We start from the raw sequence: 27581 nt of genomic DNA, 5'->3' as shown, positions 1-27581 counted from the left end.
GATCTGTGCGCCACGTCAGGCCGTGTCCTGTCACCCTGGGCTGGGGGTTACCCCACTCCTGCCCTCCCCCAGCCTGGGGGCGCGGCTTGCCCTTCCCGCCCCAGGGAGGAAAACTACAGCCCCCAGGCTCCTTTGCGTGGGGGCCTCTAGAGCCGGCGCGCCGTTCGAACCGGCCAATGGGGGCGCGGCTCCTCAGAGCGGAAGGGGCGGGGCGGGGCCCGCTCCAGCCAATGGCGAGGCGGCGCGGCCGGTATGAAATGGCGGCGGGGGCCGAGCAGCGGCGGGGCGGCAGGTAGGCCCCGCGCGGGGTCCGCTCCCCGGGTCCGGTCCGGTCCTGTCCGGTCCTGTCCTGTCCTGCAGCTGGCTGCTCGCCGCGCGCAGCGGCCAGGAGCGGCGCCGGGGCCCTGCAGCCTCGCCCTGACCCCTGCCCTTCAGCCTGCCGCCCAGCGCATTCCTGCCGCGCACAGCGGGGCCCTTGTCCCCGGCACGTGGGCGCGTTGTCTGCCCGCGCCGGCGCCGGCGCCCGCCAGCCGGGCCCTCGTCACCATTACCGTGGGCAGTGCCCCGCCTCGTGACTGCCGGCCCGGCGTGGGGAGCCGCTCTGCTCTGGGTTCTCCTCGCCTGCAAAGCAAGCGGCGGTGTGACAAGACGCCCGTGAAGCGGCGGCGGTGGAAGTGCTCATGTGTTTGCTTCGGGTCCGTAACGCCTGGCAGGCCGGCGCGCTCCCCGCAGCAGGAGGGTCTCGCGGGCCCGGCGCCAACGCCCCTGTTGTGCCAAAGATCCCCTCGCGAGCGCTCCGAGCTGCTCGTGGGTCCTGCCTGCTGCGCGCCAGGGCTGGCCCGTGCCCTTAATCCTGGAGGAGGCCTTTTGGGGAAGAGCCTTAAGCGTCCCTCGTCTGCGTGGCGCTTGTGGCTGTGTCGGCTGCAGTGGCTTCCCGGCGGCCCCTTTAGCCACCTTGCGCTGCAGCGTCAAGCCCTGCCCTGCCCAGCCAAAAAGGCTTGGCCCCGAAGCTGCCAGTGGGCAGCGCGCAGCAGCTGACCGGCGCCGAGCCGCAGCTGGGGGAGCCGAGGAGCGAAGGCCACCAGCGCCTTGTCGGCGGCGCGGGGCAGCGGGGCCTTTGGGGGCAGTTTGCGTCTCTTCCAGCCCTGCCCCAGCTAGGTGCTCCGTAGCAGTTGCGTGTCTTCCCGGTGTGTCCGTGCGCTTTGGGGTAGCCGCCTTTCCCTCCCCCTGTGGGTTAGACCTCAGGATTGAGCCCCCCGTGGAGGACAGACACGGGCTGGGGTGTCCCAAGGAGGTGGTGACTTCCACTGGGTTCCTGTGTAAGGGGAAAGAAGGTGGGAAGCCACTTAGCCCTTCACCGCATCCACGGATGGCGGGGTTGCAAACCTGGGGGGGTGACCGGAGTAACTGGCCTGGAAACATCCAAGGGCCTGGCAGGCCTTCTGGAAGTGGAGAGGACAAGTCTGAGATCGCAGCTGAGGCACCAGAGGACAAGAGCAGAGCGAAGCTTTCACGCTTCAGAGCGAGATGGAGAGGACAGCGAGCTGTCGGGTAGCAAGCGAGCGTTGGGGGCAAGATGCTGCGTGCTACATCGCAGCAGGGTGCGCCGGGCTTGGCTTGCACGCGGGGCCCCATCCTGCCCTGCGGGGAGAGGGGCAGCCTCTGCCCGGCAGCTCCTGCCCCATTCCACGGCCTTCGGGCCCAAGCGGCTGCCCGCCCTGCCCTGCCCTGCCCCCTCTCCTGCCCCAACCACAGGGGCCTCGGCATTTGCACCCTGCACTTGGGCACATCTGGGTGACTTGGCTGGGGGCCCCAGGAAGGGTTTTATTTCTGACTCTGGACAATGTCGCCGATGCCACCTGCCTCCCCCAACCACAGCACGTGCCCAGCTTGTCCCCATTCTGGCTGTTACCTTTGCTGTCCTTCGCAGCGCGCTGCTCTGGAAGCTGGAGCCCAGCGTGTTCCCGAGCTCTTTGCCAAGCCAGCCTCTTTGGCTTTCATATGGCCCTGCAAGTGTCGTGTCTCCCAGCCATCAGCATTATTACTGCGGCATACGAGTAATATCCCATGAGAGCAGCGATAAGATGATGGTGTTTTGCTGCAGCCTTGTTCCGAGACTTCTTCGGTTTCCTTTCAGTCTCCAAATGCACTCTCTGCTGTCCGTTCCATAGCCACTCGAGGCATGGAAAACAGCTCTCGTCTTGTCCGGGTCGTGACTGCACCAGCCATGGGAATGGAAGGTGGCTGCGTGTCTGAGAGCAGGAGGAGCCGCAGCACCATGGTCTGTCACAGTTCTGGGGCACTTGCTCCGTTTTTTGTCATTATGTGACACGAGCAAACTTCTCATATCCTGACATCTGGGGCCAGCTCATGCCATGGTAATCACGGCAGTAGATTTGCTCCATGCATCGGCTTTGACCCACCACTGTGGTTTTGTCAGTGATGTCGGAGAGCCTGTGACTGGCAGCAAGCATTAGGCACGTGGGTCGCACTGGTGGTCCTGTATGATTTGGGAGCACTAGCTGTGTGAGTCCATTGGTCACCTCCTGTGTGTTGTCCGGTTTCATGACCAAGGGCAGCCATCTTCTACCTGGTAGCTGACCTGCGAGCACCAAACCAGGTGGGAGCCAGCCCATGTCTGATGAGGAAAGTGGAATCCAAGATGGCAGCAGCCATGGAGAGGGTCTTGTGCTGGTGTTTGCAGCTCCCTGTGAAACCTTGGACAAACCCCGAGGAGTGTGGTCCTCCACAGCTCAAGGTCCTGCCTGCTCTGCTGGTCCTCCCAGGTCAGCAGCGCTATCCTCCCCAGCCAGCCCGTGCTTGCTGCCTGCGTCTGGAAACTGCTTCTGGAAAACATCATGCAGGGCCAGCTGCTTGATTTCCTCCTCCTCTGGCGATGCTGGTGGCTGTCTCCGGCTGCGTGCCTGCCAATACATCTGGAGCATCCTGGTTGTGCTAGTGACAGCCAAGGCACTTAATGCTTCCTCTGCTGCCTGGCAGCAATTTGAGGACAGTACTGGCCATGGAAACCAAAGAGGATGGCATGTCAGGAGGGGGGTGCGCTTGGCCAGCCCATCCCAGAAAGCATCCCCTGGTGAACAATCCAGATTGCATTGGACTAAAAAAATCCCATGAGGTTCAACAAGGACAAGTGCAAAGTCCTGCACTTAGGAGAGAACAGTCCCCTGCACCGATACAGGCTGGGGACTGACAGGCTGGGCAGCAGCTCTGCAGAAAAGGACCTGCGGGTGATGGGACAAGAAGACGAATGTAAGCCAGCAGTGTGCCCTTGTTGCCAAGAAGGCTGACGGCATCCTGGACTGCATGGGTAGGAGCATTGCCAGCAAGTCAAGAAAAGTGATTCTTCCCCTGGGGAGGCCACATGTGGAGTTCTGTGTCCACTTGCGGGGCCCCCACTACAGAAAGGATGTGGACAAGTTGGGGCGAGTTCAGTGGAGGGCAATGAAAATGGTTGGGATGCATGACTTGTGAGGAGGGGCTGCAGGAACTAGGTTTATTTAATCTGCACGAGAAGAGCAAAGGGGGGTTGAATAGCAGCCTTCACCTCCCTGCAGGGGGGCTGCAAAGAGGATGGAGCTGGGCTGGTCTCAGTGGGGGCAGGTACAGGACAAGGAGCAATGGGCTCAAACTGCAGCAAGGGAAGTGGAGGTTGGATATTAGGAAAATCCCTCTCACAAGGAGGGAAGTAAAGCACTGGAACAGGCTCCCCAGAGAGGTGGTGCACTCTCCATCCTTGGAGGTGTTTAAGACCCAGGTAGATAAAGCCTTGACTGGGATGGTGTAGTTGGGGCTACTCCTGCTTGGAGCAGGGGGTTGGACTAGATGTGACCCCCCGAGGTCTCTTCCAGCCCTCATATTCTGTGATCCTCGAATCTGTAGCCAAGCTGTAGGACCTGTGGTCAGGGTGCTGAGGGGGAGTGCTGAAGGTGTGCACACCTGGCTCTAGAACAAACCCTGTCCTCTGCAAAAACCCACGAGCTTGAATTCTTAGAGTAACCAGCCCTGAAACTAAGACTTCGCTTCCTGCCAGCAGTGGCCTCTGTGACGTGAGGGGACTGGTGCCGTGACCCACGGACCGGAGATTTAGGAATGTGCCTCTCTGGCAAGGATTTCCCTTGACCTATCTCCAGAGCTGCCCGCTCCTCCCTTCGGCGGCTGGCTTGGTCAGAGGTGCTGCCAGCGCGTTCCTGTCTTAGCCGGGCGCGTCGCTCAGGTCACCTCTCTGAATGCCTCTCGGGCCCCCTCTTTGCTGCATCAAGTGTAAGCTGCCTGGTTGCATCCCAGGCCCTTCATGGCCCTTTCATCGGCTGGAATTGGATGCAGAGAGGCTGATGCCTGTCCCACCAGCTCGCGACCCCAGCCTCCTGCTTTGTTTGGCAAATTTTCAGGCCAGTACCCTTGGGCACTCCCCCCATGGCCCCCCTGCCAGGGTTGTGCTCTGGGGTACCTGCAGACTTGCTTCCCTTCCCCTTCCGATCCCAGCTCTGCTTTGCAGCGACTGAAACTGCCGATGTTGAGAGGCCTAAGCCGGGAGCTCCCTGCTGGGGTCTGGTGGCTTTGCTCCTGCGTCTGTCTCATCTGTTGTCTCGTCTCAGCCTGGAATCGGAAGCTGCCGTCTCTGTTCTGTATGCACAGTGCCTAGCACAGCAGTCCTAGCCCGTGACTGAGATGCTAAGTACCAGCGTGATACAAGTCACAGCAGCTGAATTAGCATCCCTGCCTCTTCTGGGGTTTTCATTAAAATAATAACAGCTTGGGGAGCCCTGGAAGCAGAGATGAATGCTACGTGGCTTTTTGTTTGTGGATCGCACACAAACGCATTGTGTCATCGTGATTGTTGAGGAGAGACTTTAGCTGGACGTAATCCCAGGAGTTCGGCGTTACGGCTTCTGTAGCATGATTTCTCCTCCCGTGCACAGGTTTGTATGGCAGCCTGCGCAGTTTTCTAAGAGCCACGTGGGTCCAGTGCACCTCATCTGTCTTATGGAGGAAGGGTGGGTTTGATTTACTGCGTGCTCTCACGGGAGGGTTTCAGCCAACAGTGCAGCTCCTGCCCATGGTACAGTTTCTGCTCAAGGGAGCCCTTGGGCACTGCAGCTGCTGGGTCCGTCCTCCTCCGTTTGAGATAACAAAACCCATGTTGCTGTTTCCGAGTTAACTTGCTGATATTTTCTGGCTGAGATCAAACACAAGGAGCTTCTTCCTAAAGCAGAGATTTCCTTGAGAAAGTTCTGACCACTTGGAAATCGAGGTCACTGAAATGCCATGCGAGCCTTGATGAGGCTCGTTACTGCAGCAGTGATTAATACCCCAAATGCATCCTGGGTGGTGTCCTCGCTGGTATGCAGCTTAGGCTCTATCTGCTCCTTTCCCAGTCTTGGGAAAGGATGTTTTGTACCCAAAAGTTTGCCTAACATCCCTCCCAGCTATAAGCCCAATAAAAGACATTGCTTTACACATCCTGCTTATAACCAGTGGGCAGAATTCAGGCAGCGTCTGTTTGACTCCTCCAACACGTCTGTCTTCCCAACTAAGTGCCCTTCCTCTGGATCCATAAATGTGGGGCAGATGTTTGCCTGCCTTAGTGAAATTCAGTTTGATTTTAACAGCGTGGTGATAATGGGACCGTTGTGCTTAGCTGATGGCTGAAAGATGGAAAAGACTTTGGCCTGCGTGGGACTGGAGGCCTGTTCAGAATTTCTCTCTTATATTTTCTTTTGAAATGATCTTTTAAGTTGGAGCAACCTAAACAAATGTGGGAACGTTGCCCGGCTTCCCTCAACGGGGGGCACTTTCTATTATGCCATTATTTGAATTGGGATTTGTCTGTCGACTCCATTTTGGAGAGTGGCGGCCTGTTGTGCACACCGCGCCTCCTGCGTCACAAAGACCAGCTCTGCCGCAGAGAGCTTGTAAGTACGACCCTAAGGAAAAGTCACTAACCGCTTTCTTTCAGATCCGTGCAGAACAATCCGTTCTCCTCGGCAGGGCTGTTCTGCCAAATCTGGGGCCTGAATTCAGCATTTGTTCTTCAGTTGAAAGGGCTGCTGTTCCCCATTTAAGTACATGTTTCCGTGCGAGCTATGGAGTCCTGCCTGTTGCCTCCCAAATACATTTCCATTAGGCTTCCCCTGCATCCTTTCTTAAACCGAGGATGTACCTTGTTTGCCAGGCCTTCAGCACACAAAGGGCATTCGAATCACTCCGCTAATGGTTCTTCCCTCTCTCCCAACCTGCTCTTCCTGAAATGCGGGCTGGCCCCTCCGACCCTGGGGTTTCACCTTCAGCCCTTCTCACCGCTGGATTTCCCTGCTCTGGGCTCATGTGGGTTTGTCCTGCTCCCTGGGGAATTAGGTGGCTTTGTCTTCTGCTCCACCATCCAGGCGCAGACGTTATCTCCTGGCCAGGTCTGCTGATGGCTCTGCCGGGTGTCTCCTGCTGGTCTCGCTGTCTCTTGCTAACTAACCTCTCATCTCCCGTCTTCTGGCACAAGGAGTCTTTCTTCCGTTCTCCTGCCTTGTTTCATAAACTCTCAACTCTTCTGCTCCTAAGTGTAGGGGCAGCCCAAGTGTGCAGTGACTCCGGTGAGAGCAGAGATCACCACGAGGTGCGCAGAGGTGTTTTGTTCCTGTACCAGGTACATTAAGGAGTGAGGTGGCAGTGGCTGTGGCATCTCACTGTAGCTCTGGAGATGGAGATTGGGCCCAGCTGTGGGTTCACACCAGCACCTTCTCCAGTCCACCAGGCTTTCAACCGGCACCTGGTCACTTGGGCATGGACACGTATTAGCCACATCGTCACAGGGCACTTGAGTAATCGGCTGCCAGGTGCTAGCCCCGCTGGGCAGGTCTGGCTCTTGCGCAGATACTTCCTCTCGCTCCTTATTCCTGCCTTACTCCTGCTCCTGCCTTGTGCCGCCTGGACCCGTGTCTGACCCCACACGCGCTTCTGGAGCTCGGTGAAAGTCGGGAGAACAGGGGTCTCTTACTGTGTAGCTGGTGCTCGGCCAACCGGCCTGGCTGCTTCCTGTTGCCTTCCTGACTTTACCATCCTATTTGGTTGTGAAGAGAGATTGTGGCAAGCTTGGATCTGTCTCAATTTAATCCTTATCAGTGAAGCCGCCTGAGGGTCAGGGCATCCTACATGAGTGCAGTCTCCTCGAGCAGCTGCACCCGCAGGAGCAGAGCTGTCACCCGCAGGAGACGCGTGACCGACAGGTTCCTGTGCAGCTTGCCCCAGATCAAAGGCCGCGCTCTTGAGAGCTGCTAGTATCCCCACGAATCTCACATCTTCCAAGCAAAACACAGGGCTCTCTGCTTTGACTCGCCTGCCTGCACAGTAAAACCAAACCTAATATAACCATGCCCCAGCCAAGCAATGAAGCCGTGGGCAAGAGGGCCGTGCATGGCAATGGAAAGCTATTGGGCCCTTTATTCTATTGCTTTAAGATCTTGTACAGCACTCACAGACGGTGGTGGCGAGCAGCACGTTACAGGCGAGATGAAAGGTAATCCCGCCTGCCGACAAAGCAGACAATGGCAGTGGTGTCTCCGAACAGCCGCCCGCCCCCTCTGTACACGGCGCGTGGGCGGAGCGCATCCAGCCCCCCTCTTTAGCAGGAGCCTGGCAGGCAGGAGCCTCGGGCTTTGTGTGAAGGTGACACTGCAGCACGCAGATTGACAGGGCGATTGTGCTCGGGGCCCGTGGGGCCCGTCCCTCCGTGCGGAAATGCGGCCTCGCTTTGCACTTCCATCTTGATGAGCAGTAACGATACGCCGGCATCTGTGTGTGCAGGTGGCAGAGTGACACCTCCCAAATTAAATGGCTTGAAGTGCAGCACCCCAACGGGAGGGACCAGGCTGGCTCCAGCTGGTCGATCAGGGAGCCAAGCGGGGCAGAGGACTTGCCAGCACTGCTGAGGGGGCCGTGGTACGTGGTCAGTGGGTGACACGGGGGAGCAGTCTGTAGTCTGAGGGTAGGAAACACATGCACGGGGGCTGGTGAGGACCTCAGGAATGTGCCAACAGGGCATGAGGCAGAGCCCAGGAACACGGCTTTGGCACAATACGGAGACATAGCAACACGGGCCCCCTCACTGTGCTTTCATCCTGCTGGGGACCTGCTTCCTTGCAGTACTTGTAGCACAGGGGGATCTGATCTGTGCCTTGGGTTCGGGTGCAGATCGCTGTCGCCCGGGCTGCCTGGCTCAAAGCCCTGGCTGCAGCATCAGTGGCCTCTGGCAAGGGACATGCATCCATCTGTCCAGCTTTTCTGCCCTGTTTTGTCTCTGCAAGAAGGCCGATGCCCAGGGCGTGCCAAGGGGGCCTTTCAGGCCCAATAATGCGCCCTTGTGTCTCGCAGCATGTGTGGAATTTGCATAGGCTGCGCTGGGGCCGGCGGGCTGTGTTGTCGCTGGGAACAAGGACCGAGTTCTTTTCCCTGCGTGCCTGCGTCCTGATGCCGCTCCAGAAGCTCTCTGCGCTCATGTAAGACATCTGATTTTCTCTGTTTTTGCAGTCGGTGCCATGGGGCTGGCTGTGCCGGGAGCCCCTGGCGTGCGCACAGCGATCGGGCCAGGCGGGTCTAGGCTACAGAGTAATTTCATTTCTCCTCCCCCTGAATCCAGCCATAATCATGGATGGAGGGCACGAATACCTTGTGCTGCTTCGTGTAACCGCTGAAAAGTATTAGCATGTCTCCTGCTAGCGCGTGAACACCAGCACTGGGCTCACTGCAGGCAGGGTCACGGGGCCTGTGGAGTCACTAACTCTTCTTGGGGACTTTCTTTGGCTCAAAGTGGGTTATGGGTTTCGGGCAAAGACCTCTGGCTTCCTGTTGTTGGGCCGTGCTGGCACTTGTACATGCGTTACTAGCCCCATGCAACAGCATGTGACCATGGCCGGATGGATTAGCAGCTGGGACTGACCATCTTGGCCTGGAGCCCTTGGGCAGCACAACCCACCGAGAAACCGGGGAGGTACTTCCTAGCCAGGAACATCCCGCACGCAGTTTCGGCCTCCTGGAGGCATGCAGCTTATGAGACTTTTGCCTCCTGCCAGAGGCTGAGGGGACCTGGCCTCTTGCAGGCTGTTATCCTCCACCACCCTCTCCAAATAACCTCTGCTGTGTCGACAGTCCAGGACAGCAGGAGGTTTCCGCTGGGATTCTCACGAGACCCAGGTGGTGAACGCTGGCTGCAGGTGCAGGCTTCCTGCGATCCAGCAGGTGCCTTCCACTTGGATTTCAAAGGCGCAGGTTGTCTTGGCTGAGAAGCAATACCCAGGTCCTCCTGGCTTTTAGGACAAAGGCACACAGCAGTCCTTCACTGCAGCTCACGATAACAACGGTGAAAAACTATTTAGATGGATAGCTCACCGGTGGATGCTTTGTTGTTTTTACTCTGTCTTCTCTATATGCTGCTCTTTGTAATTACTGGGTTGCAGCTAAAGAGCGCATTGTCTGACTCCCTTGCTGCTGGATTGCCATGCTCCTGAATGCTGGCTGGCTGGGCTTCCAGCCTGAGCCTCCGCAGAGCTCAAGGAAAGACTTGATGTCGTCTTGGGCCCTGACTCTGCCAGTGGTTTTCACACATCAGACCCCTCCTGGTTTTGAGTTCCTAAGTGGCCGAGTCTGCTTTGGAGGTACGACCCCTGTCGCGAGGGATTGTTCCCCCCGTGCAAGAGAAAAGACAAGGAAGTAATAGGATTCGCATTCTCGGCCTTGCTGTGTTTGAACACGATTCAGTGGACAGCCGCATTTCCAACAACCAAGAAAGCAGGTTGGGCTGGAAGGCTGGACGGGAGGGGGGCTCTGCAATGGCCTTGCAAGGTGTGGGGGCTAATTGCCTGAACCTGAGCTTGTGGCCCAGTGGGCTGCTGCAGTCCTTGCCACGTGGTGTTGAGCAGGCACAGAAAAATCAGATCACCTCTGTCTGGCAACTGCTACTGGGATGATGGAAGGGGTGATGGCATGTCTTGCAGTGAAAGCTTGTGGTGCGTTCCAGTTGCAGGGACTGGGCCAAGGCACTTAACGGGCCTATAGTCTGAGGTCAGAAATGCGTAGGCTTAAGAGCAAACGAGGGAGGAAGAAATAAATTAAAGATGAGAGGAAATGGAAGAGAGTATAAAAAAAATGAGTTTACCAAAGGTAGGCTGTGCCTAATTTAAACGGATATATTTCTTGGATAAGAACTTACTTTTCTAATCAAAAAAGGCAGGAGAACTAATCTGTCTGCCCTTCACTACAGTGTTTGAGATGATACCATAATTTACACTGGGGAAATGGGGATTGATACAAGGACTGTAAGATGGGCTAGGAACTGATGCGGGTGACAGCAAAGGGATGTACTGAGAGGAGACTTGTTGACAGTGGGGTTGCCAATGGAGTTCCTTGAGGATCGGCCTTGGGACTGGTCTTAATATGTTCATTAATAACCTTGGCAACAAAAGCAGGGGTGTGCCAATGAACTTTGGGGATGACAGAGGTGGTGAGGCATTGCTGATATGGAGGAGGATCAGAATATCGTGCAGGAAGAGCTGGACTGCAGGAATGGAAACATAGAGCCCTAATAATAAATTCTGCAGTAAACTGGGCTTTGTCTGTTGGAAACAAGTTGGACGTACTAGCTGATCGCAGGATGATTTGTAAGCCACCGTTGTGACGTACCCATGCACGAGAGAATGTGATCCAAGGCTGTGTTGGGTGAGAGGTACCACGGCAAATCTATATCGGAAACAAAGATGGTGGCAGTTCAGCTCTGCTGATGTACTGCAGACGGTGCTGGTCACCAGCATTGAAGAAAGATGAGTTCAAACAGGAATGGGTGTGGAGAAAGGCTGCTAGGGTGAGTGGGGAGCGGAGAGCCCGTCTGACTGGCGCAGACGATGCACCGGGCTCTGTGAGCACAACGCAGCGCGTCTGAGAGGGGACGTGATTGCTGTCTGCGAATACGTCAGGGAGGGCAGGTCCTCTGTAAGGTAAAGGACAGTGTTGGCGCAGGAGCCACGTGGGCATGAGCTGGCTGTGACCCTTCGACCGGACATTGGAAAAAGCTTCCTAGTCATCCAAGGAAGGATGTTGTGGAAAGCCCTTCCAGCAGGTTGCTTGTTCCCACTCCTCCTCATTTAATTTTAAAACAGAGCATAAGTAGGCCATGGGTGGGCTTATGGCATGGGCACCTACAATAGCAGGGCACAGCTTCAGTGACCCAGGGTTCATCTCCCCGCTGCGTCCTAATGACAGGGGCGAGGAGCTCGGTCTACGCAGTCATCCGAGAGAAGCTGGAGGCAATTTGCCTGCAGCCCAGCAGTGCCTGCGTGGGGCACGGATGTTAGCAGAGAGGACTCCTTGGATTCTCCGCCAGCGCTGGAAGCTAAAGGGACAATTAACTGCAAAATAAGGCACAACCCCACAGTTCCTGCCACTGCCCTTTTGCCAGTGGGGGGTATGAAGCAGACGCTGGAGAAGAGAGTGGGGATCCCACAAACCCCAGTGGCCTGGAGGCAAGAAGGAGGAACATGGCACTGGTGGCAGAGGAGGAGGCAGTGATGGCTGGGGGAACAATGCCCAGACCCCCGGGGGAAGGTGCAGGGAGCCCACGGGCTGCCAGTTGAGCTCTTGTGGGCCACCCAGCCTGAGTTCCTGTAGGGGCTCATCCAGGGGAGCCCCGTGGCCAGCGCTGTGCAGATGACCACCAAGCTCTGCTCTTGTTTTACAGTCTGCGAACACTGCTGTGCCTTCCCGCAGATCGGCCCTGGTCTGCTCTCTTGTCCAGCAATGGTCGGCTTGTGAGGGTGGAAGTTTGGTTGGCCATTTTTCTCCCTCTCGGGGTGTTTAGTGGCCTGAAATCTTGGTATCAAGGCTCAGCAAGGAGCCACGCGACAGCTTGCTTGAGGCGTTTTCTGTATCTTGTCTCAGGCGCTGCTAATTATAATGTGAAGCAAAACCCAGGAGAGTGCTGACCCCACAGTAAAGGAAGCTTCTAGCTACGAGTTTGGAGCGTGCACAAGAACAAATGAGTGCAAACTGGCTGTGAACCAATTTAGGCAGAAAATTACTTAATCAGGGGAGCAGTGAGATTCTGCAGCAGCCTCCTACCAGGAGGATGGGGACGAGAAAACTAATGGCACGTAAGCCGGTTATGAAAGGGATGCTTGGGTGTGGGCACCTGCGAGGCTGAGGCCCGGACGCAGTGACCCAGGTCCTGCCCAGTCCCATGTTTCTGTTCTTTGTTGTATGCGATGGCCTTGTCCACCAGATTGAGTCACGATGAGCCTTAAAATCATAGGGAAATGGCTGGCAGGGAGCTGCAGGGTCACATCCAGTCCCAGCCCTGCCTGAGGCAGGATCAGCCCTGTCCAAACCAGCCCAGACAAACCCCATGTGCAATGTAGAGCCACACAACAGTCACCCCTGACACAGCCCCAGGTATTGCACCCACACCTGCCCCTGGGATATAGGGGGGCCACAGCCTCCAATGTCATACTGCTGCCAGGGGGGTCGTGGGCACTGCAGAGAGCCCAGGCCCAGGCCATGCCCCTGCTGCAGAGGAAGGCAAAATACCCCCAGTTCAGACCAGTCTGAGCAGGGGAAAACCCTCCCTGCCCGCAGCGCAGCATGGGGCTGACCCTGAGTGCAGGGGAAGACCCTCCAGCCAGGACTCTGCAGTGTTGGTGCCAGCAGGACCATTGACACGGCCCAGTCCTGTCCCCAGTGTGGGCTGCAGCAGCACCCAGTGCCTCGGGGAGGATTAAACCCCCCCTGATACGTGGAGTGGAAAGGAGAGGGGACAGCCAGCTGTGACATCCCTATAGCAGAGCACGGGCATCCCTCACTAGTGGCTGTCCAGCCTCTGCTCGAACACCTCCAGGACTGGAGAGTCCCCCCTTCCCTGGCATCTGTTCCACTTCCTCACAGTTCTAACAGTGAATAAATATTTCCTCACATCCACTCAAGCTAAGGGTACTGCGGGTCCCCGGCACTGCTGGGATAGTGGGGATAGGAGAGCACTGGCAGCTCTCATGCCAGCAGCTATCTTCTGAATCCGATCCAGGCTGCAGGGAGGCTGCAGCTGCCTGAGTGAGTCAGGAGGAAGAGTTTGACTCTCTCCCTTTTCTGTTCTCAGTGAGACCATCTGCAACTTCGTCATCTGCAATGACCCCTCCCTGCGCGGCCAGCCCATCATCTTCAACCCCGACTTCTTTGTGGAGAAGCTGCGGCATGAGAAACCCGAAGTCTTCACAGAGCTCGTGGTCAGCAACATCACCCGGCTCATCGACCTGCCTGGGACAGAGCTGGCCCAGCTGATGGGGGAGGAGGAGCCCAAGCTGCCCGGCGGGACCGGCACAGCCTCGGGATTCTTTCGGTCCCTCATGTCTCTGAAGCGGAAAGGTGAGCAGTGTCCAGAGCCAGCAACCCAGCTCTGCCAGTTGACGTGGGCCTTGGAAGTTAGCTGTACCATGCGCCAAGCTCGCAGTCTGAGCTTGTCCTTGAGAGGCAGGCGATTTGCCCATGGTCTTTGCTGCACCCACCAGTTGTGCCCTTGTACATGGTGTGAGCCCTTGGAGAGCTGGCCAGAGGTTTGCTCAGTGCCTAATGCTGGGGCTGTTACCAGCAGCTGGGCCGTTAGCCTGAGGGACAAGGCAAAACCAGGAGGGCAGCTCATTAGAAGTGGCTGAATGCAAGGTAACCTGCTTTCTGGGTGCCAAATGCATATCAAAGGGTTGCCACAGGGAGACCTTTGCATTTGCTCTCCTTGTTTCCCAGAGGTCACTCTTATTCTTAGGTTGCAGTAGCTCCCCCAGCTGTAGTCAGTCTTGGGTCCCAGTGGGTTCAGTGTAAGCAGACGCTGCTCTGGTGAGCTCAGACTGCACGACCCAGCTCCATCTGCTTCGGGATGGGTATATCGGACCTGGGCAGGCCCACCCTGTCAGACACTGAAGTCTTGTGTCAGTAATTCATAGAATCATAGACAATTCAGGTGTCCGGTCTTCCTTCTGCCTCTCGTGGCCCAGAGTTTCCGTCTGCAACTTGCAGAGTTCTCCTTAGTTTAGAGCCCGTCCCTATTAAGCACAGGGCAATGCTGAAGGTGGCAAGAATAGACACAGAAGGACCGTCAGTGTTGGAAAGAAGTAATGCTCAGGCTCTGGCCTTCTCATCTCCGTAGCCAACACTTGGCACCACCCTCTGCCCTCTGCACAGACCTCGGCTCAACTCTCGAGAGTCACATCCGTGCCGGTCGGGATCCCGGGTGCAGGTAAGCTGCCCCAGCCTGCGCTCTCTTTGGGCCACCCCTGGTTACAGGGGGTTGGTGGCAAACCTGCCTGCAAAGGGAGCACAGTCCAACCTCTGGGGCTGTTCCATTCAGTTCCTCCTGCCTTCGCGTCCTGGCCCGGCGAGAGCAGAGCCTGAGTTGCTTCTGCTCTCCCAGCTCCCTTTAAGATTCACTGGATTGAAAGGGGGAAGCAGAGTCGCTCTGCAGCAGCCTCCTCTGTTTCAGGACTCCGGGCTCTGCCTCGGACACCTTGCCCTCCCAGCACTCTACCTCCTTTCCCCGGGAGCTGGCGCCCACAGCCCAGCCCTGGCACTATGCCGTGAAGGACTCTCCACAAACGAGTCTGTTCAAATCTCCCTTTCCCCATCACCAGGAATGCCCAGGTGCCCCTGGAAGTCTTGTTATCTCCTCACCCAGCAGGGCAGGAACAATTTAACTGTCTGTGCGGCCCCCAGTACTTACCTGCCTTTGGCCAGAGCTTTCCCTTTAGCCCAGCTGTCTGCTGGCAAGGCAGAGCTGTGTCCTGTTTCCCTCAAGTGTTGCCAGCTGTGGCTGTTTGCTTCTCTTTAATCTCTCCTGGTCTTGGAAGGCAGGGAGTTACCTGTCTGTCTTGGCTTTACAGGGACTGCTTTGCCTTCAGTTTTAATGTGGGCTCACCCAGGGTGTACCCCTAGTACTAGGCCCTAAAGCACCACCCATGCAAGCCAGGCAGCTCCTCTACCCTCCTGGTTCAGCTTATCTCAGTGCAGCTTGCACAGGGGTCTACATGTAAGCCAGGTCCTTGTGCTACATGCCAAAGGCTGGCCCCATCTGTCCCCAGCTGTCTGTACAACTCTTTGATCCCTGTGCCTTGAGAAATACAACGTGCCCTTCCAACCTGGTAGATAATAGAGCTAGTGGGGAAACCAAATCAGGCAGAATTTTTCATAAAGATAATGCAGAAATCTCCACATTCTCCAAACGGCCTTTCCAGGAGGCTCATGAGGTTTCCTCATCTCTGTTGATTTTGGATTTTTTGAAGCGTATTGATTATACTGTTCCGGAACTCCATTTTAATAGCTTTCAAAATGCGTGTCTCCAGCTAGCAGTGCAGGCTCCTCAAAAAACGCCCCTGGGACTGCATGCTTCTCAACGTGGCCTCTGAATCCTTCCGTGGCTGCGTGTCCATAGTACTGTGATGCTGGCAGGTGCTTTGGAGCCTGCTGGCTGCATGCCTGGGCTGGGGGGAGGTCTCTTCTGACTCCAGTATCCTTTCTCTGGCCTGGAGACACTTTTCTGTGACACTCCCTGGACAGACTGTTCCTGCCAGCCAGGCAAAACCTGCTCCACACATCCTCATTCTAGACCTGGAGCAGTTGCTCTCCAGTCCATGAACCAGGCAGACCTGGTACTGCTGGGATCTGATTGCTCGCCTTGCCTGAAACTGCCTTCCATGTTTTCAAACCAGACGGCAGCCCCCTGGCCCCTGCCTGAGCCCTGCCATCTCTGGAGACCACTTCTTTTCACACCTCTCGTTACCACTAATTAACTTTTCCCCTCTACCTGATTTTTGATGGAGGTGAGCCTGAGCATTAAAGATGGTTCAGCACCTGGTCACAGGGACAGTGAAGTCGGTCCCAGTGCAAAGCTTTCTCTGTGGTCTGCAGCGGTGGACCTGGGAGGGCAAATAACGATTCTTCAAAACTCTACAAGCTGGAGTCAGCACTTCCCAGCTCTGCCTCTTCTGGAAGCAGACGCATGCTGTCATGAGACGGTCTTACCATTGTGCAGGATGCTTCTGCCTCTGGGTTCACCCGTAACAGAGTATTTTCAAGACTGCTGCAGCTCGGTGCCTGTTTCCAGGTGCTTTCAAAGTCTTCTGAGAATCAAGTGTTCATCTGGATTTTAACTTCTTGTCTGGAGAAGAGGTCCAGCCCTCCAAGCTGTGTAATCCTGTGTCCTGAGCATACCCCCAGGTGTCTACTCAGCCCTCTCCTGGCTGCCAAAGGCTCCAAACTTGTTGGCTCAGTGTCCAAGCCTCTTGCTTGGCTTCCCTCGAGGACAGCTTGCTGTTGCAAACCATCCCTCCCTTCGGACACCGTTCCTTCCTACAGAACTGGGAGGCTTTTGCTTGGACCTGATCCAAGAGAGGCCTTGCATATCTTGATCAGCAGGAAGTGGGAATTCCTGGGGGCTGACGGCGTATCCCGAAGGTCTCAGGAGGCAGCACAGTGAATGACACAATGTCCGGCAGCCCTTCCATTGTCCTGCTTGCCAGAAGGTTTGTTCCAACACCAGCCCCGTGGCCTTGTCAGCCTAAGAGGCTGGCTTTCCTTCAAGAGGGTGGTGAGGGCAGCTGGTCTCCTGTGGCTGCCTGGCCTGGGCCCAGTGGAATGGACCGCAGGCCCGGGCAGTCTGGGTGGCAGTGCTCATGTTTGTGCTCCTCTCCTTGACAGCGACACTCCCACCCTGGAGCCTCTGCAGGCAGGAAGGTTTCTGCACTGGCTTAGCAATCCAGTTTCACTTGAACGAGCTCCTTGTCTGATCCGTTCTCCTGTCCGTCCGGCCTGCCCCTTTCAGCTTGTTTTCATGCCGTGTTGCTTCAGGATTTGTGCGCCTGAATTGCTGGCCAGTGGCTGGGAATCTTCCACCAGCATCTTCCACCTGCCGAGAGGACAGTCCACCCGTGGTTGTGGGTGAGGTGCCCCTCACCATGAGACAGCTTGCCTCCATGCTTCCTGCTCTTCCTGTGTCTTGTCCGGCCATCTGGCACCACACTTCTGCACACGCAGGTCAGGGGGAGGCAGGAGCTGATTCCACTAGTCTGGCCTCCTCGAGCAGCGTCTGCAAATATGAGCCAATGCGCATTCCCCAGCCAGGCTGCAGCTGGCCTCCCCTGCAGCACTCACCCTCCTCTCCTGACCACATCTCTCTTGTTCTTTCTTCTGCCCGGGCAGCACCAAGCAGGCACCTCCCTTCCCACCACCGCCATGGTCTGCGTGAGATCAGCCCCACTGGGCACAAGTCTCTTTCAAACCAAAAGACTGCATTGAATTTTGCAGTGTGGACTGGACTGAACTGTTCCCGTAACTGTGTCCCCAGCCTGCATGGCAGCGTCAGACCATAGGGCTGCAACTGAGCTCAGGGCTGGGTCCAGCATGTTTGTGTGGTTCGTCTACACAGCTGGCAGCATTAACAAGCCACGGCCAGAGCTTCCCGAGTCCCTGCTTCCATGCAGTGCATCCACCTGAGAGAGCTTGGAACAGGTAGAGGGAGTGCTGGGGGGTGACTTTCCTCCCTTAGCTGTTTCTGGCAGGCCTGGCTTTGCAGGGCTGGAGCATTGGCTCCAACGTGGCTGTTCTCACACGTGTCTCCCACAACAGTCTCACAGGCAAGCTAAGGGAGTACAGGTTGGATGAATGGACTGTGTGGGGGATAGAAAACTGGCTACAGCATCGGGCTCAGAGAGTTATAATCTGTGGCTCAATGTCTAGTTGGCAACCAGTATCCAGTGGATGCCCTGTGGGTTTCTCCTGGGGATGGTTTTGTTCTGTGTCTTCATCAAGGCCCTGGAAGATGGGATGGAGTGCACTCTCAGCAAGTTTGCTGATGACACCAAGCTGGGAGAAGTAGTAGATACGCTGGAGGGCGGAGCTAGGATTCAGAGTGACTGAGACAAATTGGAGGATTGCACCAAAAGAAATCTCATGGGGTTCAACAAGGATTAGTGCAAAGTCCTGCACTTAAGAAGGAACAATCCCATGCAGGCTGGGGGTGACTGGATGGGCAGAAAAGGACCTGGGGGTGACGGGACAAGAAACTAAATAGGAGCCAGCAGTGTGCCCTTGGTGCCAAGAAGGCTACCGGCATCCTGGGCTGCATGGGTAGGAGCGTTGCCAGCAGATGGACAGCAGTGATTCTTCCTTCTATTCAGCACTGGGGAGGCCACATCTGGAGTCCGGTGTCCAGCTGTGAGCCCTCCACTACAGAAAGGATGTGGACACACTGGAGAGAGTCCAGCGGAGGGCAATGAAAATGGCTGTGGGCTGGGGGACAGGACTGGTGAGGAGAGGCTGAGGGAACTGGGCTGATTGAGTCTGGAGAAGAGAAGACCGAGAGGGATTGAATAGCAGCCGTCACCTCCCTGCAGGGGGGCTGCAAAGAGGACGGAGCTGGGCTGTTCTCAGTGGTGGTAGATGGCAAAACAAGGAGCAATGGGCTCAAGCTGCAGCAAGGGAACTTTGGTTAGATATTAAGAAGAATTTTCTCACTAGAAGGGTAATAAAATACTGGAACAGGCTTCCCAGAGAGGTGGTGGCATCTCCATCATTGGAAGTTTTTAGGGCCTTACCTGACAAAGCTGTGGCTGGGATGATGTAGCTGGGGCTGGTCCTGCTTGGAGCAGGGGGTTGGACTAGATGCAACCTCCTGAGGTCCCTTCCAGCCCTCATTTTCTATGATCCTATGTGTGCTTCAAAAAATTGTTGAGGATCCATTTGCATGGGCGTTGGGTTAAGAGCAGGCCTGCTTCAAGGCTCCGAGTGCTGCCTTCACAAGGAGCTGTTGGGGGGCATGTGTCATGTCCTGTCTAAGGGGGGCATTTATGATCTTTAGGCACCAGCTTTTCAGAACGAGAACTGCTTCCTCCCACCCCTGCACTGGAGAGCCTGGTCTTGTCAGGGAAATGTTTCTCGGAGCTGGGTGGGCGGTTCTCAGGCCAGAGTTCTGGTTCTGGGCCATCTGGCTCACTCCCCACACTTGTTTCAGACAAAGGAGTGGTGTTCGGGTCTCCGCTGACGGAAGAAGGCATCGCCCAAGTCTCTCAGCTGATTGAGTACCTGCACAAGAGTAAGTGGCTCCAATGTCATGCCTGGCTGCTTCCAACAGGTGTGTGCAGTAGAGGGCAGCTTGTCCTCAGCCAGGAGTGCCTGCTGGTGCTGGGGCCCTGGCACCCTGGGGGCTCTGAGATGGGAGGGACATGAGGCACCTGCTGCAGCCTGGGCTCTGCAGGCAGTTCACGGGACATGGGGTTGGGCATGGGCTGCAGTACGAGGCTGACAAGCACTCTTGTTTGCTCCCACTGGGCAGACCTACGTGTGGAGGGCTTGTTCCGGGTGCCAGGAAACAGTGTCCGCCAGCAGCTCCTGAAGGATGCCCTGAACAGTGGGCTGGACGTGGACCTGGACTCGGGGGAGTTCCACTCCAATGATGTGGCCACGCTGCTGAAGGTGTTCCTGGGTGAGCTGCCGGAGCCTCTGCTCACGCGCAAGCACTTCCATGCCCACCTCAAGATTGCAGGTGAGTGGGCAACGATGTGCAAAGCAGGGGGACCAGGCCAGCTGGGGGCAGCTAATGCTGAAGGACCCCACGCAGCTACATTTGTCTTGAGGTGGTTTTCTCTGGAGGAAAGGGGAGGAATTCAGAGGCACTCAAGGGCAGGGGAAAAGGGCACTTTCATAGAAATCTTAGAGCCGTGGGGCTGGGAGGGACCCGCAGGGGTCACCTCTGTTCCAAGCCCTGCTTGAGGCAGGATCAGCCCTGTCCAAACGTAATCTAACTCTGTAAAACTACTGTCACCCCTGACACAGCCCCAGGCATCACCCCCACCCCTGCCCCTGGAAACACAGGGGGGCCACAGCTGTCAACGTCCTGCTGCTTCCCGGGGTTCATGAACGCTCCAGAGACCCCAGGCCCAGGCCGTGCCCCCACTGCAGAGGAAGGCAAAACCCCACAGTCCACACCAGTCTGAGCAGGGGGGAAATCCCTTCCTGCCCCAGTGCTGTGTGGGGCTGAGCCTGCGCACAGGGGAAAGACCCTCCAGCCAGGACCCTGAGGGCTTGGTGCCAGCAGGAGCATTGGCACAGCCCAGCCCAATCCCCAGCCTGGGCTGCAGCAGCACCCAGCACCTCTCAGGGGAGCTTGAAACCCTCCTGACACATGGAGTAGAAAGGGGTGTGGAGGCAACCAGCACAGCCCAGAGACCTGGGACACCCCCACAGCAGAGCACAGGCATCACTGCACGTAGACCATCCCTGGCCTGTTTCCCCACATGCTTCTTGGCCCCAAGAGCAGGAGGGCTGGAGTCAGAAAGGTGAGATCTCTTATGCAGAGCAAGGGAACCAGAAAGCAAGAGAGATGGGTGGGAGTGTCTGGAGGCCGCACACGCTGGGTGGGCTGGAGTGAGCCGTTGCTCGATGCGGGCTATGAAAGCTGGCCCCCACCCCCTTTGCAGACCTGATGCTGTTCGACGAGAAGGGCAACAAGACGGGTGCCCCCGACAAGGAGCGGCAGATTGAGGCGCTGCAGCTGCTCTTCCTCCTCCTGCCTGCGCCCAACCGCAGCTTGCTCAAGCTGCTGCTGGACCTGCTGTACCAGACAGCCAAGAAGCAGGACAAGAACAAGATGTCTGCCCACAACCTGGCCCTCATGTTCGCGCCACACATCCTGTGGCCCCGCAATGTAAGTAGCACTTGGTGAGCCACGCAGCACTGGGCAACTCCAGGCTGCCATGGGAGAAGGCACTGCAGTGGGTCACCAGAGCTGGTTGTGGGCACAGGGTTGGAGGAGCAGGTCACGGCTGCTGCTTGGGACAGGGCAGTAGGCACTGCTGGGGCAGTGGGAGCTGGGGCTGGGGCTGGGGCTGAGGCTCTATGCAGCAGATGTGATTATTTGCTTCCTCTCTTTGCACATCTCAGTGGTCTTAAGAAGCACCATGCTCACAAGGCAGCCTCACTGCAGGGCTCTGTTCAACTGAGGTGCCCTGGCAGGTGAAGGACTATGTCCTGTGTCAGCCTGTACACCTCCACAGCGCTGAGCACCACTCACAGTGCCTGCACCTTGTAACAGCAGTGGCTGGAGCAGTGAGAGCTCCTGCCTGGGAGCCAAGACGTAGAGCTCCTTCCTCCTCCCCTTGCCCTAACTGTCCTGCCCTGGGTCTTCCCTCCCAGGTGACAGCCAACGACTTGCAGGAGAACATCACCAAGCTCAACAATGGCGTCGCCTTCATGATCAAACACTCGCAGAAACTCTTCAAGGTGCAGGCCCCAGGTCCCTGCTCTCCCTGCTGCTCCTTGCTGCCCACAGTACAGTCTGTGCACCCTCCTGCGGGAGCCTTCTTTTGCTGCTTCCCAGCAGTGACTGGAGGGGGGTCGCTGGCTCAGACACCGACCCAGCCCCAGCCCAGGACACAGCAGTGCCCCGCCAAGACTTGGCCTTTCTGCCTTGGCCCTGGGCAAGCACCGTGTGGCCTAACATCACCCTCTGCTGGCCAGCTGGGGATCGGCGCCAGCAGGCTCTGGGATGCACCCCGGTCCCACTTTGTTGGGCATGCTGTCCGGGGCCCCGCAGCTGGGGAGCCTGGGGGGCTGGAAGGAAGGTCGCTCCAGGGCGAGCTTCCCGTGGAGTTGTTCCCAGCCAAGCATCAGGAGGTGCTGGATCAGCCAGGGAGGGAGTCAGCTGTGACGTGAGGGGACGGTGGGTGTAGTAGATCAGTGAGCAGCTCTGCAGTGCACTTGGGGTCTCCTGGGCCTGGTGCCCTCAGGCAGTGCTTGGCAGGCCTGTGAGCCCTGGCCAGGGTACACCTCCTGCATGAGTGTCCTGCCCCCAGATAGGCCTCTGCAGGTGCCCAGGCGCCTGCATGCAGGAAGGCAGTACACTGGGGGCTGGTTTTGCACTGCTTCCCTTGTGTCTTGTGCATCAGCTGGGAGCACGCTGCCTAGGGACTCCTGCGGCTGCACTGAGCAGAGAGAATCCCTGTTGAAAGGACTGCTGGGAGCTGCTGGCTCCTGGGAGTGCCTGGGGAGACGTTCACAGTGGCGCCATGGTTCCTCTCTGGAGCCAAGCAAGGGAAATGATAGCTTTCCCCTGAACTCATTACCACTTTCTCTCCTGCCCAGGCTCCGGTGTACATCCGGGAATGCGCCAGGCTGCAGTACCTGAGCTCCAGAGCGCATGCCTCCAAGGTGAGTTCAACAGGCTGCCCCGGAAAGGGTTGGGGTAGGCCAGCCTGCCCCAGTGAGGTTTTGTGAGTGCAGGTGCAGATCTGCCACCCAGCACTGGGGCTCAGCCAGCCCTGCCACAGCATGGGAAAGGACCTGTGGCCGGTGTGAGGCGCTGGAGCAGCTGCAGAGCAAAGTACAAGGCAAGGTAGCAGTGTCCAAGTGCAACGCGGGCAGCAGAGGCACTGCCCTAGATGGGAGCTTCAACCACTCATGTTGGCTCCTGACCTGACCACGCTGGGGCATAGCGCACAGGCTGCTGCAGCAGTGGGGTGGTATCAAGCCTCCACTGATGGGAGGGAACTGTTCCCATCCTGCTCCAGAAGTGTTGTCGAGATGTTTGAGCCGCCTGGAGGAGCACTGGCTAGGGAAGGGAGGCGAGAGGCAGGGGTGTCCTTCCTCTGCAGCCCCTGAGCTTTGCACTGAGCTTTGCGAGCTCATCGGGAGCCCTGCCCTGCTTGTGGGGATGGGGAGGCCACTGGCTCAACTGCTTGTATGGGGCCCTTGGCCCTAACGGCAAGTGTGGGCTGGTGACAAATTGGGTGGCTCTGGACAATGTAAGCAAGCGGGAGTCTGACCTTTCCCTTTTGCCAGGACGACCTGGACTTGCCCATGGCTCCTGCCTCCAAGGAGCTGCAGCCCCTGAAGTCTCCGAAGCGGGGCAGGCCGGAGCCCTCACCACAGCAGGAGACACAGCAGCGCACGGAGGAGGCACTCCGGGAGCTCTTCCGCCATGTGCACAACATGCCCGACTCGGCCAAGAAGAAGAAGCTCATCCGGCAGGTAGTGCTGGGGGGTGCCTTAGGTAGTACCCCCACCCCGCTCCTCTGCTCTGTGCATTGTCCTGGGCTGGGGGCCTCGATACCGAGTGCACTGGGGATGGCAGGGCTCTCTTGGGAGCTGGGACGGGGGGAAGCTGGAGCTGAGCAGGCACTAGCAGGACTCTGTTAACACGATCTTGGTTTCTTCCTAGTTCCACAAGCTCCCTGGGGCTGTCACTCCTGGGGCCGATGTGCCCACACCTCCAGTGCAGCGGCGCACCCGGTCCCGATCCTTCAGCGGCCTCATCAAGGTATGTGGTGGGAGCGCTCGGTCATTGCTGTCTGAGAAGGGGGAGCACGCTCCAGCTCTGCACAGCTGCCTGCCCTTCCTGCTGCCCTGTGATGCAGCAGGCAGCTTTGCAGCCTCTCTGGGCCTGCCTGGAGCAGCTCTTGGGGAGGGCCCTGTCCAGTGAAGATCCTAGCTGAGCCTGGGGTAGGCAGAGGAGCAAGCAAAACCTCTATGGAGAGGCTGGGAAACAGGTGCCAGCATCTCAGCCACTGAGCACTTCACCTAGGAACCTTTCTGGAGCAGAGGGGGCCAGGAGCCCATGAGGAGGCCTGGAGAGTTGGACAGGATGGGTCTGCTTACCTGGGAGGAGAGGACTGAGGCTCCTGCCTTGAGCAGGGGGCTGCACTAGGGCCCTCTCCAGACCCCTTCTAGCCCTGCTGTTCTGAGCCCATGAGACATCTGGGCGACAGCCTGGCTGAGACGAGGCAGGCACAGCACACGAAGGCTGATGGCCAGGCCAGCACGGTTGAGCTGACAGACTCCAGTGTCCTGTGTCCCCGGCTGTGGAACTCAGCGAGGCTTCAAAGAGGGCGAGGTGCCTCGCTGGGTAGCCAGCCGCCTGGCTGGCCAGCACTCGATGGGAGAGCAGGGCAGACACATGGAGCAGAAAAAAGGGCGGGGGTGGGAGCAACCAGCAATGCCCGGAAGCCTGGGCAGTCCCCGTGGTAGAACACAGGCATCGCCGTGCCCAGATCATCCCCAACCAGTGGCTGCCCGGCCTTTCCTCAAACCCTGCAGTGATAGAGAGTCCCCCTTCCCTGGTGTCTCCCCCATGGCCTCCCTGCTTCGATGGTGAGGAAGTGTTTTACAATCTGCAAGCTAAACCTGCTTTGCTGCAACTTCAAGCCATTGACCCACGTCCTTTTTCCATGGCAAGGAAGAACAGGGGCTTTCCCTCTTCTCTCTGGCAGCCCTGCAGGGATTTGCAGACTGCTCTCATGTCTTCTCTCAAGTATCTTTTCTGCAAACTGAACATGTCCAGCTCCTTCAGCCTCTCCTCGTAGCACTTGCCTTCCAAGCCCTTGATTATCGTGGTCACCAGCCTCTGGACCCTCTCACTTCACACTTCACCCTCTCACACATCTTTTTTCATATGTGGAGCCCAGAACTGCACAGTACCCAGATGCTGAGCAGAGAGGCACAGTCACCTCCCGCATCTTGTACCTAATGCTTCTACTGATTTAGCCCAAAACCACAGTCATTTTCTGAGCAGCTGCATCACACGGCAGACTTGCATGGAGTCTGTTCTACCAAGACTCCTGCTTCTCGTGCCTTTTTCCAGCAACCGCCTGCTGCAGTATTTCCCAGGCTTCTGGGCTGTGCTGCTTGCCCACCCCCCATTTCTGCTCTATGTGTCAGGGGGGTTTTAAGCTTCCCCCAGAGGCACAGCACAGGCTGGGGATGGACTGGGCTGAGCCAATGCCCCACCCCTCCCTTTCATTGCCAACAACCTTCTCCTTTCCTGACTGTAGCGGAAGGTGCTGGGGACCCCAGTGATGTTGGAGAGGAAGAGCCGGGATGCCACGCCAGAGCCGGAGCATGCCAGCAAGGAGAACATACAGCTGGTGAGTGCTCGCCCCCTCTGAGCACCCACTGGTGAGCCCTGGGCTTTCAGCGTAGCCTGGGGGGACAGGAACATGGTGCTGGCTGGACTCTGCCTCAGTTCGGTCTGCATTTGGACCAGAGCCCTGACACCACTGGTCCTGGGCCTCGGGGCTCGCATCTTGCTGCTGTACTTGTCTGGGCATCGTCCTCTGTAGCTTTTCCCCACTCCTTCCCTGGTGACACCACCCTTGTTCCCACCTTTGAGCTCCTCCCTCTGTGTCTCAGTGCCCTGGATCTCTCCTTCACCCTCTCTGAGCACCCCAGCCTTTCTGAAAGTCTCATGGGCATATCAGTCTCCAGATCTGGCCTGGCTCTTGCTTCAGCGCCAGGCCCAGCTCTAGGCCGAGCTGGGGTGGGGCTGATCTGCGCTCTCATGGTCAGGGAAATGGCTCTTCCTCCAGAGTCAAAGCCCTGGACCAGGCTTGAGTAAGGGAGCAGTTGTTAACCAGGCAGCCTGCCCGCGGGGAGCCCCTAGGGGTGGCCAGGCCCTGCCTCGGCCCGCTCTGCTCTCACCAGTCACCTGCACTGTCCAGTTACAGAAACTGTCTGGATCGCCAGCCACCCACGCAGCTCGAGCAAGGTTGAAATCGTCTGAGGGCAGGAAAGAGGTGAGGACTTCCACCTGCTGGCCACCGACCCGTGCCTTGGGGCTCGGCTGGAGGGGCAGGAGCTGGGTAGGGAGGGATATGCGACCCCCCCCACTGCCCCGTGGCTTCCTGTGTCCCAGGCATGCTAAAGGCTCCCATCCCTCTGTCCCAGGACTGCTGCAAGCGCCTGTTGGCCCACGCGCCCTCCAAAGAGTCATCATCGTCCTTCTGAGCCCCTGGTACCAGCACAGGGCAGCGGGGACATCTGCACTCGCAAGCTGTGAATAGTTCCTGCCGCGTCTCGAGCTGGGAGGAGACCTGGCTCTGCTGATCCCTCTAACCCCACTCACTGGCGCTTGGCTTGGGACCGGGGCCTCCTGCGGGCACCCCTGTTTATAGACAGATATGTATCTATCTTCCATTTTAATACGGGACCAACCACTGTAACCAGGGACCTGGCGCTCCGCCTGCCCCTGGCACTGCAAAGGGCCCAGGGCAGCCCTGCCTGGGAGAGGGGAAGGGCTTTCTGCCGACTGTCTGCAGCCCACTGTTGACGCGCTCCCGCGCTCCAGGCTTTCTCTGGAGCGCACAGGCGGCTGCACCTCTTCTGCCTTCAGCTTCTAACTTGCCCCTCCTGGATCCTTGCTCTCTGTCATCAGGAGGGAGCACTCACCCATCCTGGCAGCTGACTTTGCCTTCTTGCCCCTTCCAGAACTGACTGGTGTGATCTGTTGGGAGAACAGGCGGGCAGCCACGTGCTGCCCCCTCACTCCGTGCACCTCCTGATGGGCTCGCACCCAGCATGGTCCGGGCGGCCCTTGGGGACCTGGGGGGCACGAGGCTCCCCAGGGCTTGGGAAGTGCAGCAGTATCAGGTGCGGAAGGAGCAGGTTCATGAATAAACGTTCCTCTTGTTACCAGCGCTCCTGGCTGCTGTCCCTGCCCTTGCTGGCACCAGAGGGGTGTGGGCCCAGCGAGCAGCTGCAGCTGCCAGGCGGGAGCAGGCTCCGATCACTTGTACGGGCCCTGGCTGAGGCTCTGCGCTCATGCAAGGAAGGGGAAGGGGCCGGAAGCAAAGCCTTCTCGACTGCACAGTGCCCTCGCCTGCCATGGCCCCGATCCCACCAGCCCCACTGCCTGCTGCTGGCAGCCCTGGGCCTCTCCCTGCCCATTGCTTCCCTGGTGGAAGTGTGGCCACGGTCTTGCCTGCTTGGTGGAAGGGAACAGCCAGTTCAGAGCTGCCAGGCGAGGCAGAGGCGCCGCTGTGATGCTCCTAGGCATTGGGAGCAAGTGGGGGGCCGCCCTCTCCCCCACACTCGCCCAGGGAGCAGGCAGGCTTGTCAGGAGGGTAGTGAGGCGGTGCTGCGCAGGGCACGGCCCAGCTGTCGGTGCCCTGTGCGTGGAGGCAGGCAAGCGGAGTTGTGGGTGGCAGTTTGGAGAGAGGCTGCATGCCCAGCTCCCCACATGGCACGGAGGCTGGCTGGGCATGCAGCCCGCGAGCCGGCACAGCACAGTGCGCCAGTCATGCTGCTCCGGGCTGGCAGCTCCTTGCCACCGCCCAGCCAAGCCCCCGCTGCAGCTGGCTGCCGCCTCGTTAAGCCGAAGAGCTCTGCTAAGCTGATCCCCGGCCAAGTGTCTGTCTGCAGGCGCCCCGGGGCGAGGTCTGTGCACCATGCTGGCGATCCGGAGCTAATCGGCCAGATAAATGCCTTTCAGCCCCGCGGCGAGCACGGCAGCGCTGGAATCCAATTAGTCGTCTGCTGATCGCCAGCGGGAGCCACAGCACCAGGCAGCCTTGCCTCGGGCTGGTGCAGAGCCCAAGCCCCGCAGCCGGGGTCGCGTAGGACGACGTTTCGCTGCCTTGGCCTTTGGATTTGGAGAAGTGCTGAAGCCACTGGTGCTGGGGGCAGACAGGAGTGCAGGCTTGGGGGCCAGGCCAGGCCTGGGTGTGGGGAACCCTCTGGCATCTGCGTGTGCCCGGCTCAGTTCCACCCTGCCCAGCACCAGCCGG

The 27581-nt window shown here is 58.0% G+C and overlaps 2 protein-coding genes across 4 annotated transcripts; one reads left to right on the top strand and one right to left on the bottom strand.

Moving 5' to 3' along the window:
* Nucleotides 1-214: 214 nt before the first annotated feature.
* ARHGAP19 (Rho GTPase activating protein 19) lies at nt 215-26487 on the top strand. Of its 3 annotated transcripts, none has more exons than XM_059730262.1 (13): nt 215-292; nt 13145-13410; nt 14186-14275; nt 19040-19120; nt 19361-19570; nt 20505-20731; nt 21220-21306; nt 22168-22233; nt 22864-23052; nt 23243-23341; nt 24852-24944; nt 25518-25592; nt 25744-26487. In XM_059730262.1, the coding sequence occupies exons 1-13, from the start codon at nt 231-233 to the stop codon at nt 25801-25803; spliced, it is 1605 nt and encodes a 534-aa protein (XP_059586245.1). In that variant the 5' UTR covers nt 215-230; the 3' UTR covers nt 25804-26487. The 3 variants fall into 3 exon arrangements, with proteins under 3 accessions (XP_059586245.1, XP_059586243.1, XP_059586244.1); XM_059730260.1 differs by lacking the exon at nt 215-292 and adding an exon at nt 8435-8507; XM_059730261.1 differs by lacking the exons at nt 215-292; nt 14186-14275 and adding an exon at nt 8437-8507.
* On the bottom strand, nt 361-2131 carry LOC132251235 (uncharacterized). Its single transcript, XM_059730280.1, has 2 exons — nt 1913-2131; nt 361-1315 (listed from the first exon to the last, which is right to left on the bottom strand). The coding sequence occupies exons 1-2, from the start codon at nt 1999-2001 to the stop codon at nt 679-681; spliced, it is 726 nt and encodes a 241-aa protein (XP_059586263.1). The 5' UTR covers nt 2002-2131; the 3' UTR covers nt 361-678.
* Nucleotides 26488-27581: the final 1094 nt, after the last annotated feature.

This window comes from Alligator mississippiensis, chromosome 6 (genome assembly GCF_030867095.1).
Source record: "Alligator mississippiensis isolate rAllMis1 chromosome 6, rAllMis1, whole genome shotgun sequence".
NCBI classification, from domain to species: Eukaryota; Metazoa; Chordata; order Crocodylia; family Alligatoridae; genus Alligator; species Alligator mississippiensis.
Note: the sequence above shows the minus strand (reverse complement) of the source record. Positions and strands in the feature narration are given on the sequence as shown.